Source organism: Mchenga conophoros, linkage group LG23, assembly GCF_057382185.1.
Source record: "Mchenga conophoros isolate Kocher_MC1m ecotype Shallow Benthic linkage group LG23, M_conophoros_male_GT1.1, whole genome shotgun sequence".
Taxonomy (NCBI): Eukaryota; Metazoa; Chordata; class Actinopteri; order Cichliformes; family Cichlidae; genus Mchenga; species Mchenga conophoros.
The window spans coordinates 54,197,438-54,212,688 of NC_140547.1; the positions used below are offsets into that span (position 1 = coordinate 54,197,438).

General features: G+C 41.6%; 1 protein-coding gene across 1 annotated transcript; it reads right to left on the reverse strand.

Moving 5' to 3' along the window:
- Positions 1-639: 639 nt before the first annotated feature.
- LOC146548390 (histone-arginine methyltransferase CARM1-like) lies at positions 640-15,251 on the reverse strand. Its single transcript, XM_085265682.1, has 14 exons — positions 15,169-15,251; positions 13,460-13,586; positions 12,525-12,653; positions 12,283-12,437; positions 12,107-12,211; positions 11,714-11,824; positions 10,098-10,275; positions 9,486-9,576; positions 7,046-7,127; positions 3,956-4,041; positions 3,358-3,447; positions 2,990-3,127; positions 2,508-2,597; positions 640-2,404 (listed from the first exon to the last, which is right to left on the reverse strand). Exons 1-14 carry the CDS (start codon positions 15,229-15,231, stop codon positions 2,362-2,364), a joined length of 1,488 nt encoding a protein of 495 aa, XP_085121808.1. The 5' UTR covers positions 15,232-15,251; the 3' UTR covers positions 640-2,361.

Below are 15,251 nucleotides of genomic sequence, written 5' to 3' on the forward strand. Positions count from 1 at the left end.
GGCATGAGACACCAAGATGCCCTAGGTCGCAGGTCGATGTCTGATCTTTGTAATCATATCATTGGATTTGTGCCCACATGTTCTGTACATTTGGGTGAAGTGAGGATCTGAGCTTTCAACTGATTGCCAGGTGGTCAGTTGCATCAGGTTTCAGAGAAGGAAGCTAGACAAAGCTGGTATGCCTAAATATATAGTGAGGGTGCTCTGGTAACACCTGGAAGAGGTGCCAGTCTGCAAGATCTTCAACTCTTTCCTCTGGCAAAACGTTGACAGCATTCTGGGGGAAGTTGGGGACAAATGGACCATGTTCTACACCTCCATCGCTGAAGCAGCTGCAAGGAGCTTTGACAGCAAGGTGGTTGGTGCCTGTCATGGTTGTAATCCCCAAAACCAGATGATGGACACCAGAGCTAAAGAGAGCTGAAGATGGAGTTCTGTTGGGCTTGGTTAGCTTGTGGGATTTCAGAGGTAGCTGATGTACAAGTGCAACATGGCGCAGGTGGGGAAAGCAGTGCTGCCCTTACATGGTTGTGCAGTAGAGGTGGGGTGGTGCTGACTTCAACTGGGGATATAGTTGGGCAGTGGAAGGAATATTTCAAGGACCTCCTCAATCTCACAGACACGCCTTCTGTAGAGGAAGCAGAGTCTAGTGACAAGGGGAAGACCCGCCCATCACTGGGGACGTGATCACTGAGGTAGTTAAACAGCTCCTTGGTAGCTGGGCCCCTAGGTTTGACAAGGTTCCCCCTGAGTTCCCCAAAACCTTTGGATGTTGTAGGGCTGTCTTGGTTGACATGTCTCTGCAACATCACATAGAGATCTGGGGTGGTCATGGTCTTCAGCCAGAAAAGAGTATATAGTGCTCACTTCAGGCCAGGAATGACTTGCTGCCCCAAGTAGAGGAGTTTAACCATCTGAGGTCCAGGGTATACTTGGCTGTTTTAACTACTTTGATTTTACCTCTATATTTCACCTTTAAAAACTATTTATCTTGCCTTGTTTGGTATCAACACAACCTCACATGTCTGAATTTACAGCAATTTTTTCAATTTTGACAAATTTTATTAACACAGTTGATCTAAAATCAGACATAAAACATAATCAGTGTAAAAAATGTATATATTTTAGTGTAAAAACCACAAACATGTTTAATGAATTATTTTTTGTTAAAAATGAAAATAGAAATTGTACATTTTAAAAACCTATGCACAAGTTTTGCAGACAACAAAGTTATATGCAACTATTTTCCTAAAAGACATCAGGCATTTTTTTTTTTTTGTAACCATTTAAAACAATTTACAGAACAATCAGGTGTTTTGTATCAAATAAGATGCTGCACAAATTATTTGTGCCACTCCAAAAAAATCATTTCTGTCCACCATAAGACAGAGGAGCACATAACCAGCCTGATACCTGCAGGCCTGGAAGCAGGAGGTATTTTGACACACAAAACAAAACAGACAACTACACTAAATACTAACTACACAAGACAACAGACTAACTTCACACTCCAAACACACTAAACGTCACAAACCTCTCACATTTCAAAACTTGCTATCTCGCTCTTTCCTTTGCTCTTATGCTCTTCTTCCTGCAGTAAACATTACGATAGTATTCAGGAAAAAACATTTATTTTTATCATAACTCTGGTTTTACCTGGTCTATCAACACAATTTAAAAACTGGTATATAGTTTGAAGTCCACATTTCCAACACAAGTTGAAATGGAGACTCAGGGTGGCTGCAACTTATTGCTCTGTCATCTTAAATTGGTCATGTGATTTGGATGCGCTGGCGCATCCGTGGACCCCAAAGGGTTAAATATCTTAGGGTCTTGTTCATGAGTGAGGGGAGAGGGAAACAAGAGACTGACAGAGCGATTGGGGCTATACCAGTTTGTCATAGTGTAGAAGGCTAAGCTGTCGCTTTGCTGGTCGATCTACATCCCTATCCACACCTATGGTCACAAGCTCTGGATGGTGACTGAAAGAAAAACAAGAACGCAGAAACAAGTGCCAGAAATTATTTTTTTCCAAAGGGTAGCTGGCCTCTCCCTTAGAGAGAGTGTGAGGAGTTCAGTCTTTTGAAAGGGACATGCTGGGCATGTCCCAGCAGAAGGAGGCCCCAAGAAGACCCAGGACATGCTGGGGGAGATTACATCTCTCAGCTGGCCTGGGAAAGCTTGGTGTTCCCCTGGATAAGCTGAAGGAGGTGGCTGGGAAGTGGGAGGTCTTGGAGTCTCTGCTTAGAATGCTGTCCACGTGACCCATGCCCAGATAAACAGAAGATGATGGATGGATGGATATTTATGGACATAGAACTTACATGAACTGTACAAATTGTACTCATGTTTAAATTTGGTCTACTGACAAAATGAACTTTGAAGATTTCCACTTGGGTAACTTCTGAAGTTGAAAGCAAACAAAACGAAACAAATCAAGATTTCATGGGCAAATTTTATAGCAAAATAATTCAGCATGTATGCATTAAAGAGTAGAGAGAAGTGACCTGAAGAAAGGATTCTTGAGATCCAGGATGTTCCCAGATCTGAAGCCTGATTGGTCCACTGTAGCTGTGATGTGGATGTCATAGCTTTGTCTGGAGTGAGAAAGATAAGGGTTGGTACAAGTTGAAATCTGTAACCTGGGAAAAACTTGTTGTTGAACCTTTATTGATCCCCAACCCCACTGACCTGTCTGCGATAAGTGCCTTTATTTGCCCACAAAGGTACATAAAAAGTGATTAGGAAGGCAACTGACAGATAATTAACTGGCAAATATTGTATCATTCATATTTGTAAGTAACGAGACAGTCTGAATTAGCTGATTATGTATTTTTCTGTGAGTTTCTCTCTTTTCTTGTGAAAACGTGTCCAACTGGCAACTCGAGCACTTTAAGCACCTGTGGAACTAAAGCAGGGTATTAAAGCTCCTTTGCTTTTCCCTCTTTGCCCTATTGATAATGCAGTCCTATGGACAGCACAGCTGTACCTGTTGTTAGCAGCCAGTTGGACTGTCCCAGACAAAGTCTGTCCAAGCTTGGCAAAGAGCGGCGTCTGAAGTAGACATCTGACCTGGAACCAGCGGGTCAGAGGCTCTGTGGGAGCAGTGGAGAACCATACTGTGGCCCTACAAAGAGAGTGAGAGAGATCACCTCCATACTGAACGGCTTCAGGTGAATATACCTATTGAGGGGGACATGGCTTAATATTTTGTTTGTCAGATCAAAATTTTCTGTGTGCTTGAATAATCAAAGTTTTTCTGTTGCTATAACATATTTTCGTTCCATGCATCCTTCCATTTGGTCTGCATTGAAAATCCTTCATTAAATCTTAGAAAGAAAGCATTGGATTACTTACTTGGATCCCAGGTAGGCCACATCAAACCAGAAGGCAAGTCCATGGATCAGACCAGACTGGAGCAGAGTAAACACAAAGGGAATCTCTATTCTGTAAACACAGATTTTGTTTTTCAATTTTCATCAAATAGTTAAAAACATTATAAGAAAAGTGTTGCACACAAAGGTTTTGGCATCCAGTGTTCGTTAATATGTCATTAACTTGTGTTTTTCTCAAACTGTTTGGACTATCTAGCATCACCTTACTTTCCAACCAGAAAAAGTAAAACATTAAGTAGTAACATATGTAAAGTATAATAAAGTATTAAATCATAAAGTAAGTCAATAATTCAACTTTGAACATTAAAAAAATGAAATGGCAAAGCTATCATTTATAGCACACTATAACAAAACCAACAGGAATTCTTAGAGTTAACTGATGTACGCTGTGTTTTTACTCAGGTGTGACTCGTTTATTTATATAACCACTCATCTGTTTTCTGCCTATAAGTACATTCCAGTCACATCTTAAATCATCAATAATGTGACATAATCACTGCATAGATGAGGTGTAGATACAATGTTTCTGATCAGGCAACAAATATGATTCAGTGTATAACCTGAGTAAATCCTCTTCTTTAGCTTCCATGAAATTGATGCAGTGCTTGACAGACCTGGCCATCAGGATATGAACATCAAATGTGTCCTGGAACAAACGTTTAAATTTATTACAAGCTTTTGATAAGAGTATAGAATTTAGGAGGAAAAAGAAACTGCGAAAGCAACAATGCCAATTATCACACAGAGTGATGACAAATTAAAAGAGCACACATTAAAAAATGTCACAGTAAGTGTTCGTCCACAGCGGCTCCAGGGCTCCTTTGCACTGATTCTCTTTGTCCCTTTAGGCTGGAACTTGAACTTCTGGCTCTGTGGACGCATTCGTCCAAAAGACATTTCCTTGTTTTCCTGTTTTGATGTCATGCACAGAGAGTGCTCAGTTGTGTTGAGGAACATATTATTCATGGTCCTGGGTGAGTTCACGCAGCATTTTGCATCACTTTGATGTTTTTGTTTTAAATAGAAAAGCTTATTGTGGTTGCTGCTTTGTGTAATGTTTATAATAACTTCAGGAAGTCCTTAGTGTATTTAGTTCTCAGTTCCTAGTTTCCTTAGCTTTATTCCTTGTTTTGTGTCCTTCCTTCTGGTGACAGTTCTCTTGTATTAAGTTTATGAATATGTGTTTTCCCTCTTCAGTTTTCACTCCTCCTGCTTTATTTTGTGTTTGTTTTGTGTACCTTGCCTTCAGCTCCCTTTGTCAGACCGCCAGTTTACCTTCCCCTCATGCAATGTTGCCTCTAATGTTTCACGTGTCTGAACGAACACACAAACTCCCTGAGCGTCTCTTGGACCACTGTGAGCAACAGCAGACGTGTGCACTGTGGTCACGCCAGCATCCGATCCATCCAAGTCACATGTTTATTAAAGTAATCAAATTACAGCATTTATGTTAGACGACTTCTAATTAACTGCTTTATCCCACTTACAATGAAAATTTAAAAGAATCTTGTTCATGACCTGTAGCATGTTAACACTGTTGGAAGTAAAAATAACTTCAACTCCAATTTTGAAAACACAACTTTCTTTTTTAAATAAAGCTCTGACTGTATTATGAGTCTGTGGTCTGGGAGAGAGTCTGTAACTCTGTATGCAAATACAGTAAATAATGACCAATGTTGGGTAATTAACTATATAGTTACTTCTTCAAAAAAGTAACTGAGTTTTGCAAACAACAAAGTTTTGCAGCTGTTTACCTAAAAATGCAGCCAAGGTGTTTTTAAACAAACATTTCAAACTATTTACAGAACAATCAGCTGTTCTGCATCAAATCTGATGCCACACAAATTATTTGTGTCGCTCCAAAAATAATTTGTGTCCACTATGAGATGAAGGAGAACAACAGCCTGATACCTGCAGGCCTGACAGCAGCAGATGTGTCACTGCTGTAACACCTGTAACACTCAGCAGTCGCCTCATTGTTCTGACACACACAACAACACTATTGACTACACTACACACTAACTACACACTGACTACACACTAACTACACACTAATTACACAAGATTTGTGCTAAACGTCGCAAATCTCTCACATCTCAAACACGCCGTCACTCCTAAAACTTCCCCCTCCCTAAACAACTAAAGGCCATGTTGCCATATAATTTTTTGATTGGTCCACATGGTACATTTTTCCACCAATAGGAAAGGCTGGGAGTTTTGTTTTTGCTCACAGGCTTTCGAGCGTTTTCCTTATAAAACGCCGTTTTTACCGTTTCTTCCTGCAGTAAATATAAACAACGACAGTATTCAGGAAGAAAAACAAACATTGCAGATATTTTATCATAACTCTGGTTTTACGTGGCCGATCAACACAATTTAAAAACTGGTATAAAGTCCACACTTTCCCGTCAGTTGTTCGTCTGTCCTGCTCACATCTCCAATGGTTGGACACGTTGTCATTAACGTGGCTTCACTCCACATCAGCCGCTTTGCTAAAACACCGGTGTCGGCACATAAGGACGCTGTCAGAGCCTGTCAGCGACGTTGATTAGCTGCATATATACGAATGTGAATCACATCATTGGCTGGACTGTGGGATAAGGTGGCATCGTTCTGATCCCATACGGGAGCAGCCAGTCACTGACTCACACTGCAGAACTGAATTGTTAAAGTATTTATTTTAATTTCAATTCAGGTTAGATTTTTCATCTGTGCGCAGAGACCGTGCCTGCAATTGTGCTGGACTCCACAATTCTGACAATATTATGTACATCATTTTGATCAAAACCATCCAATGAGCCCTCAATAAAACAGCTTTATCTTTTGTTTTTATCATAACATGACGAGGAAGACAATCAAAACAACTGGGAACTGTTCTGCAGTCAATTGAAAAAACTAATCACATGTTCCCGGTCATGCTGACCACATTATTCCCTGCCTGGTTTAGACTGTTCAGTAAAACTCATGATGGTCTCTGGGTTCAAGCCAATGACCCATCTGTGAGAACAATTTTCATTGCTAAAAGTGGAGTCAGTTTAACACAGAATTTGGCATTGATGACCATACAACCCTGAGCATGATTGATCTTGTCCAAACTCAAATGCTAAATACGATCAGGCCTGGTTAGTACTCGAATCGAAAAGTACTTTGATGCCATGATCCAACCGCCATAGGCAGAATCTGGACTCAGTGCTCATGGACTGTCTCTGACACCTCCCATTATATGAAACTTCACCTTCAATTTAGAGATGGTACTAGGCCTCACTTGAAACAGTGCTGCTACTTGATTTTGCAGAAGACCAAATTGTAGTTGCCAGATCAGCCAAATGTGTCATGCTTGGATAAGATATCTATTGACTGTTGAAACGGGGTCCATGCTAACAGGTCCTGATAATCAGGCACCAGTCAGCCACCTGATCATCAGCTCTACCAGAAGCTCAAAACAAGAGTCAATCATACAACAAGCTGACTGGAAATGGTAGCGCAGATTTGGCACGTTTTTCATGGGTGCAACCCACTAATACATTTTCCTTACAAATGTGGCACCATCTAAGATCACAAATATCCTTAGTTTTTGTGCTGAGTTTAATGTTCATTACACATTTTCTATTCATCTACATGTATGTTTTGTATCATACAGTGCACCATACCACTATAGGCTGCCTGAATAACTCTTCCACCGCAGCATTGTGAAGAGCACTCAGGTTCACGCCATAGAAGCTCCTCTGCTGCCTGAAGGGAAACATGTAAAGAGCAGAGATCAAGTTATTTGCAGTCGACCGATTGGCACAACTGGTGGTTAACACCGTACCTGTAATTTTACCCCTCAGTTTCTAAATGCGCTCAGATTGCAACTTAATTAGTCTGAGCAAAATATTTAACAATAGCTTATATATACTGTGGTGTGAAAAAATGTTTGCCCTCTTCCTTTTTTCCCATTTAGATAAAACATAACAAAAGTAAACACAACATGCAGTTTGTGAATGAAGGTGTAAAACAATCTGCATCTACAACCTACAAAAGTAATTACCCCCCCTAAACCTAACGAGTGGTTGGGCCACGCTTAGCACCAACAACAGTAGTCAGATGTTTGTCATAACTGGCAATGAGTGTTTTAGAGTGGAATTTAGACCCACTCATCTTTGCAGAATTGTTGTAATTCAGCCACGCTGCAGGGTATTTTTAAGGTCGTGCCACAGCATGTCAGTCGGATTCAGGTCAGGATTTTGGATGGATGAAGAAAAACAAAATGAAGACTTTGGAGGGGTCTAGTCAGAGGTGGACTTGCTGATGTGTTTGGATCGTTATCCTGCTGTAGAGCTCAGGGTGACGAGCAGATGGTCGGACATTCTCCTTCAGGATGTTCTGGTAGACATTCATGGTTCCGTTTACCACGGCCAGTCTTCCAGGTCTCGCGGCAGCAAAACCTCCCCAGACCAGACCCCCAGGGCCATGAAGGTTTTGATTTTTTTTCCCCTTAATAATAAACGCCTTCATTTTGTGTTCACTTGTGTTAACTTTGTCTAATATTTAAGTTTGTTGGATCAGAAATGTGTATGAGAAATACACAACCCCCACCCCCCAAAAAACAGGAAATCATGCAGAACTTCAGAGAATAATTAATGTTATTGTAAATGTGATTACAAAGATTAAAATTGTCAAATGTCTTTCTTCTACTGCTGAAAAGTGAGGGAAGTAGAAACTGATGGAAAACGTTTACAGTTTACATTCATTCCTCAGTACCGACGGAGCCTGACCTGCACATAGTGGTAAAGCAGTGAGGGGAAGAGAGCATAGCAGCACTCACATACACACACATGGTGGCATGCATGCATGCACATGCAAACTCCAAAACAGAGGTGGTATTGTTTGCAGGCTGAACACGTCAAAGGCATGGAAGCGATCGTCACCAGAGCTGTATTTTAAACGAAGTCAGAAGTCTTAAAAACATGTTCTGTGAACTGGCCAAAGCATGCTGGCACATACGAGCGGTGATCAGGCCTGAGAGCCCAGTAATTAGGGCTGTATCCACATGAGTCAGGTGCTCAGAGTCCCCTGTATGACCTCTGGTCTAGTATGCATGCCGTTTTCCACTTTGTCCAACATCACATCAAACAAATGAATGACAAATGTTATAAAAACAAGAAAGGCATGCTGTCTCATCATAAAAGTTCTTTCTGTTCCTTTTTTGTTGTGTTTCTTCAAAGTATATTTCTCCCTGTGTTAACATGAAATGATGGGTCCAGGTGATCAGAAATATTCCTGCCTTAGCTTAAAAATCAGAAGGTCAAGACTAGGGTCCAGTTGTGTTTCAGAGAATAAGGTTTAAATACTATTTTGAGAAAACGATTCTATTTGGGAATTTGTGCTAATATGCAGATTACAGTTGTTGTTTCAAGATAAACTGCCATGGATACTACACCCTCACGCCTTATGTAGATGATTAGCCGTCTTGTGATAGAACATACGTCCTTTATTGCACGAGGGTGGAACCGTTGATAACCTTGCATCTGTGCATCACCAGCCATTTCAATTTGTACAAATCCACTCGTCCTATTTGTGAGGTTGACCAAATGGAGCTTTTTGCACCATCTGATTAACCACACTGTGTCTCTGTGCAAAAAGATCATTTCCTTCCTTGCTACTAAAACCGATTTCACTCACTCAGAGGGTACAGCAATATTACTTTCTATGTGTTATTTAGATTTTTTTTGTGTGCCTTGCATTTGGTTTTACTTCCCCTTCTGTCTCGTTGGTCCGGTTCAGTTCACCAGTGCATTGTTTTCCCAGCTGAGTTGCTTCTCTCTAATCACCTCCTGTGCATATTTAAGCCCTCAGTTTGACATGTTTTTCCCTCGTTTGCACCCTACTATATGTCCCGTACCTCTTCAGCTTCTGACTTTTTCCTGCTTTCTTTATGGACTTCGACTGATACAAAAAAACCCAAATCCATTTTGGTTTGTATGAGTCAGGACTGGACTAAATGTTTCACAGCCTGACTGTCAAACGTGCGAGATATAAAAAGGAGCCAGTGTGTTCGTGTCCCCGGGAATAGAGTTATGTCTGTGCATCTGTGCGTGAGTGACAGACCAGAAATTGGCCCGTGCGTAGTGCTCAAAGTACAGCTGGTCATCACTGAAAGGAGCCACGTGAATGTCTCCATAGGAGGGAAACATCACACCTGGAAATTGAGAGAAGTGGATAATAATAGAAAGGCAGAGAAAATGAATAAGTGAAAGACAAAAACGCTAACAGAGGAAGATATAGTCGCTCCTGTTCCACTGCAGAATGTGGGGGCAGGCTCAAGGTGCAGTTTCATAAAACTGCTTCAGCCAATGAGCTGCTGTCACCATAAAATTGAACCAAACCTCGTCAGCAGAGGAAATCAAGATTTCACTGCATTGCTGTTTATTACTTCCACCATTAGAGTGACAGCAGCAGTTTTCATTTGTTATTCCTCTCACGTAAAGAAAATGCACCGAGCTGAAGAGCTGAACTAATCAGTCCAGCCCTGCTCAGTACTTTTTGAGGTGCCACTTGGAACAAAGTACCTTCTTACTCAGAACAAAGAGAATTCCTGCAGTTGGAACTCAATTAAAGGTGTTCTTTTTCTCAGTGTTTTTAATCACATCCATAGTGGCTTATACAAATGATGCCTCGTTACATTAAAACATAGTTTAACCTCAATATCTGGATTCCTACCATTGGGTTTGAGCCATCTCCTGGCAAACAAGAAGTTCTCCATGAGCCTTTCGTTAACTAACATATAACCCATGGGCTCAGAGATGATGACATCCACCATGTCAGGAAGATTGACCTGCTCCATCTCCCCCTCAAAGACCCTGATGTGCTCAGAGAGACGGTTATCCTCCACCAGGATCTGAACAGGAGACAGAAAATATCTCCTGCGTTAAACAACTCACTGTAAGACTGCACGACTATTAAAGAATATTAACTTCACTCCATAGCACCAGGACACTGTCCCACATACTATACTGTACTGTGCAACACTCTGGAAACATGTTAGCAGACGTTCCTATTTTGTCTTATGTTTGTATCCCAGTCATTATCAATCTGTTTCATAATAAGTAATCATTTTAGCCATTGTGAACCCCACTTTTTAGAGAAGTTTGTCTCCAAATAAACTTTCATGTTTATGAGAAATAGTTTTCTCAAGTTTTTAACAGGACTTTAGCTAGGGTTTATTAAACTCATTTGACTCAGGAATGGACTTTTGTAGTCTAAAGCCTGCAGTACTAAAGTACTTTAGCCTACAAGCTACAGTTGCTTGTGTGGCAAGATCTGAAAACTGCTGTTCACAAACGCTGCCCATCTAATCTGACTGAGCTGGAGCTGTTCTGCAAAGAAGAATGGGCAAAGATTTCAGTCTGTAGATGTGCAAAGCTGGTAGAGACAGACCCTAAAAGACTGGCAGCTGGAACTGCAGCAAAAGCTGGTTCTACAAAGTATTGACTCAGGGGCTGAATAATTACGCACACCCCACTTTGCAGTTATTTATTTGTAAAAAATGTTTGGAGTCATGTCTGATGTTCGTTCCACTTCTCACGTGTGCACCACTTTGTGTTGGTCTTTCACGTGGAAGTCCAATAAAACTGATTCATGTTTGTGGCTGTAATGTGACAAAATGTGGGAAAGTTCAAGGGGCCGAATACTTTTGCAAACCACTGTACATGCCAATATGTAATTACCAGTCCACCTAACACGAATGTCTTCTAACTGTGGTAGGATGGCAGAATATTTGGAGCAAATCCATGCAGACACAAAGGAAGAATGCACACACAGAAAGTCTCCTGTTGTTAAAGTTTGCATTACTTATTTAACCCAAAGAGTTTTTACAAATAGCTGTTCCTGTCTGTGTTTAAAAAGCACTTTTGCATGACAGTAGTATTGTTTCAGTTACGAATGTATCATTTCCAGCACTGGTGTAAGTCTGTACTGTGTGCTTCAGCTTTCTGCAGCCCCTATCCTACTAAACTCTTGGCCACATGTTGAAGCAATCCATTAACTCCTGAGAATGCCACGCTCTGCATCTCATGTATGTGCCCTATGTGCTTGCACGCATGACTCTGGTCTCACTTAAGACTTTATCAAAGCCAAAATGCATGTAGACTGTAATCCAGGCCCTTCATGTCTTTAGCTCTTACACACCAAAACTTCAAATTATGCTTGTAGGTTAGTTAGAGAATGCTAAACAATGGCTTCATTATTGCAAGAAAGGTTTTCAAATATAAACAAAGAGTTAAACCTGCACAGTTAAGGAAAACAATATAAACGGTAAAAGAATGAACCACGCTGACCTGTGTATACTTGGCCATAGGGCTGGACTCAACAGCATACACTCTGGCAGCCCCTGCCTGCACTGCAAAAAAAGACAGAATACCAGAACCACAGCCCACATCCAGAACCACCTACAGAGACAAGAAAGCATGCAGACGCCAAGTCAAACTTCCCATAGAATAAAGACAAAGTGAAAACCTCAGACCAAAAGTGAAAAGGAAAAGAACTGAAAGTGTCACAAAGCAAAAACTGTAGACAGCTTTTCAGCAAGAGCACAAGCTTTTATATGGAAAACAATAAGAAACCAGGAAATGGGAAAACACGTTTCACAGCAGTGAAATAGGTAAACTGTACAGACCTTATAGACATAATTAAGGAACGTGCTATAACACTATCCATTCATAGAAGTGCACCTTGTCTCTGAAGTCAGCCTCATTGACTAAAATGGCTTTCTGATAGGTGGCGTTCCTCAAGTAGTCCTGAAGCAGGCTCTGCTGCTGGGTCAGACAGCTGTGGAACTGCAAACACGCAGAAGCATTAAACCATGTTCGAGTGTCAAATTTAAGGTTCGAATTCTTGGTTCGCTTACCTGGTAGCACTGTGCAGGGTTCTTTTCAATCCTTCTGTTAAACATTGTTGGTCCTCTCTCTGCATCCTTATTGCCTCCCTGATGTACTTCAATCCAACCTTTCCCCTTCTCTTCATTTTCCTCGGTCTTCAGTAATCTCTGGAAGTTCTGCATATCTAAAGAGTCAAAGACAAGTTTCTTTCAGCAGTCTACAAATCAGAACTTCTCATGGTAGGAATTATTATAGAATATACTCTACAAACCAGCTGGAGTTTTGAATTGCAGCAGAAGACTGAAGTTGTTGTTGTTGGTGACTAAGAAGGACTGACCTCCGACCTGGCAGCAGTCCATCTCCTCGGAAACAGTGAACTGGAAAACCAATGCTTCGTTGGCTGTAAACACGTTCCACACATAAAGAGGACACTTAAAAACAGTAAGATTTGTATCCACAGAGTTTTTAAGTGCCAAACGTCACCGAGATCAGCAGCTGTGAGTCATTTAAAGAACACGTCATAGCAACTGCATTGACACCAGACATGGTGCAGTATTCAGCTTCTTCAGATCATGACACCTCCCCTCTGGGACTGTACAGAAGCAGGGGCGACCTCGTGAATCAGTACCAGAGGGGAGGATGGAAGTCAACTGACTAATGTGTGGCACAAGGTTTTGCTGGCCATTCACTGTACAAGGTCTGTGCTGGTCTTGCCTTTTCACTTGTTCACCATGAAGGCTGCTGTAAGGGCTTCTAGGTGACTCGGGATTAGGAAGAATGATTCATTAGATGAAAGCCGGAGTATGATCAACACTGGCTGGGCCACCTACGTGAGCTTGAAAGACCCCAAAACCCATAAAGACCTCAGAAACATCACTGAGGAAAACTAAATACAAGACAGAGCGACGTATTTCCATGAAAACTTTACTTAAACAAAAAACATAAACTGCTAATGCTACCCACTCACATGCAAAGTGTTACAGCCAACGTGTGACCCACTGGGACACAAACTTCCATACAAGAGCAGTAAAGTTAGGTCAGAACTAACCACCTTCTATTGCCAGATGATATTCACTATAAATACATATATACATACTTTCAATTACTAACTGGCTTTCTGTTATTACTGCCGCTAACCACTGGTCTAAGCAAACATAGTGTGTTTGTATAGTTGTGTATGTGTTTTGCTTTTCCTTGCGTACTTACCATCCTGCACAGTTACCTGCTGAGCTTCCTGTCCTGTGGTGAGATGAAGAGTGAGTTCTTGGTCGTTTCTCTGTCCGCACACATTCATATGCTGGCCTCTGCTCACCTCTCCTTGAACCTGCTCCTCCTTCAGAAGCCAACCACAGCAAAGTGTTCAGCTCTGTCTTCCAAATCTTAAGTTTGCCTACAAGCGAACTGCATTATGTATAACTGCATTATTAGTTATGGAGCAGAATTTGCTAACTGCAGAGAAAAAACAATACCTATCTTGCACGGACAAAACTATATAAAGTTTTTGCTTTTGTTCACTGGATAAATTCTCAACACAGCAATTTCAGTGATGGGAAATGTCATGGTGGGAATTTCCACTTTCAAATTGAAGGCTGAGCTGGTCGTTCTGATGCTACTGACTTGGCCAATGCAATCCCTACAGTGAAGCATGGTGGTGCGGCATCATACTGTGGGAATGTTTGTTTTTGCTGCAAAAACAGGGAAGACTCGTCAGTGAGTGGTCCAGCCAGAACCCAGGCTTCAGTCAAATGTTCATGTGATGCCAGAGCTACAGGGACACGCCCAAAACTGCAGTCCTTTGCCCTCCAGCCATCCTTTGAACAGTTTTGGGTTTAACTTGACCAAAATTCCAGATAGCTGCTGTGCTATGCACTAATTGGGCGATCGTGGCTCAAGAGTTGGGAGTTCGCCTTGTAATCGGAAGGTTGCCGGTTCGAGCCCCGACAGTCTCGGTCGTTGTGTCCTTGGGCAAGACACTTCACTCGTTGCCTACTGGTGGTGGTCAGAGGGCCCGGTGGCGCCAGTGTCCGGCAGCCTCGCCTCTGTCAGTGCGCCCCAGGGTGGCTGTGGCTACAATGTAGCTTCATCACCAGTGTGTGAATGGGTGGATGACTGGATATGTAAAGCGCTTTGGGGTCCTTAGGGACTAGTAAAGCGCTATATAAATACAGGCCATTTAATCAGCCTTTATTGATAGCTACCAGAATGGCGTCGATCATGGCACTAACATGTGAACACGCCTCTCCTAACCCGGCCTTACAGCCCATATTGCACCAACCCCTGCTTCTCCACAGTAACACAGGCTGCCAGGCTCATTTAAACTGTAGGAATGATTTACCTGACACCGGGAAAAATACTCTGTCGACCTTACTGTTATAAAGCGACATTAATATGACAAATTAACACTACTGGAATTTTCAGGCCCTATACTGTAAATGTTCAAGTCAACAGGATGTAAGACTTATGTGCATCTGTTAGTTTAACCTTGCTTTAACAATGAACAGTTTCTTCTTCTTCAGCCTAACTGCAAAAAGGTGACAAAGCCTCTGCTGACTTTTACAGATGACTGTAGACACACATACTTCGACGACTCTCCAGACCTCCTTTGTACATACTGATGAGGGTTTGAACCAAAACTTTCACTGATTTTCATTTCAGTTCTTGTGTAATTGTTCTTCTTAACAGCTCAATAATAAATAAAAAGGCATGTTTTTTAGAATTATACACAGCTGATCCTACGTTCTCAACAGCAGCAGCCTGTTTGCTTTCACTTCCACAGCAACAGCATTCATGCAGAATTACAGCTACAGTAGCCAATGCCAGTGCATGCAAAACACTTTATTGGAGGTGAAAGAGTGCACCTCTGTCACCTCCAATATCACCTCTTTATGTGTATCCACGCATGCTTCAGCTCTCACCTTTTCCTGCAGAGTGAAGACCCTGACAGAGAAAGCCAGTGAATGATCACTTCTCGTCTCCATTTTTCAGTGTAAAAGGAAGC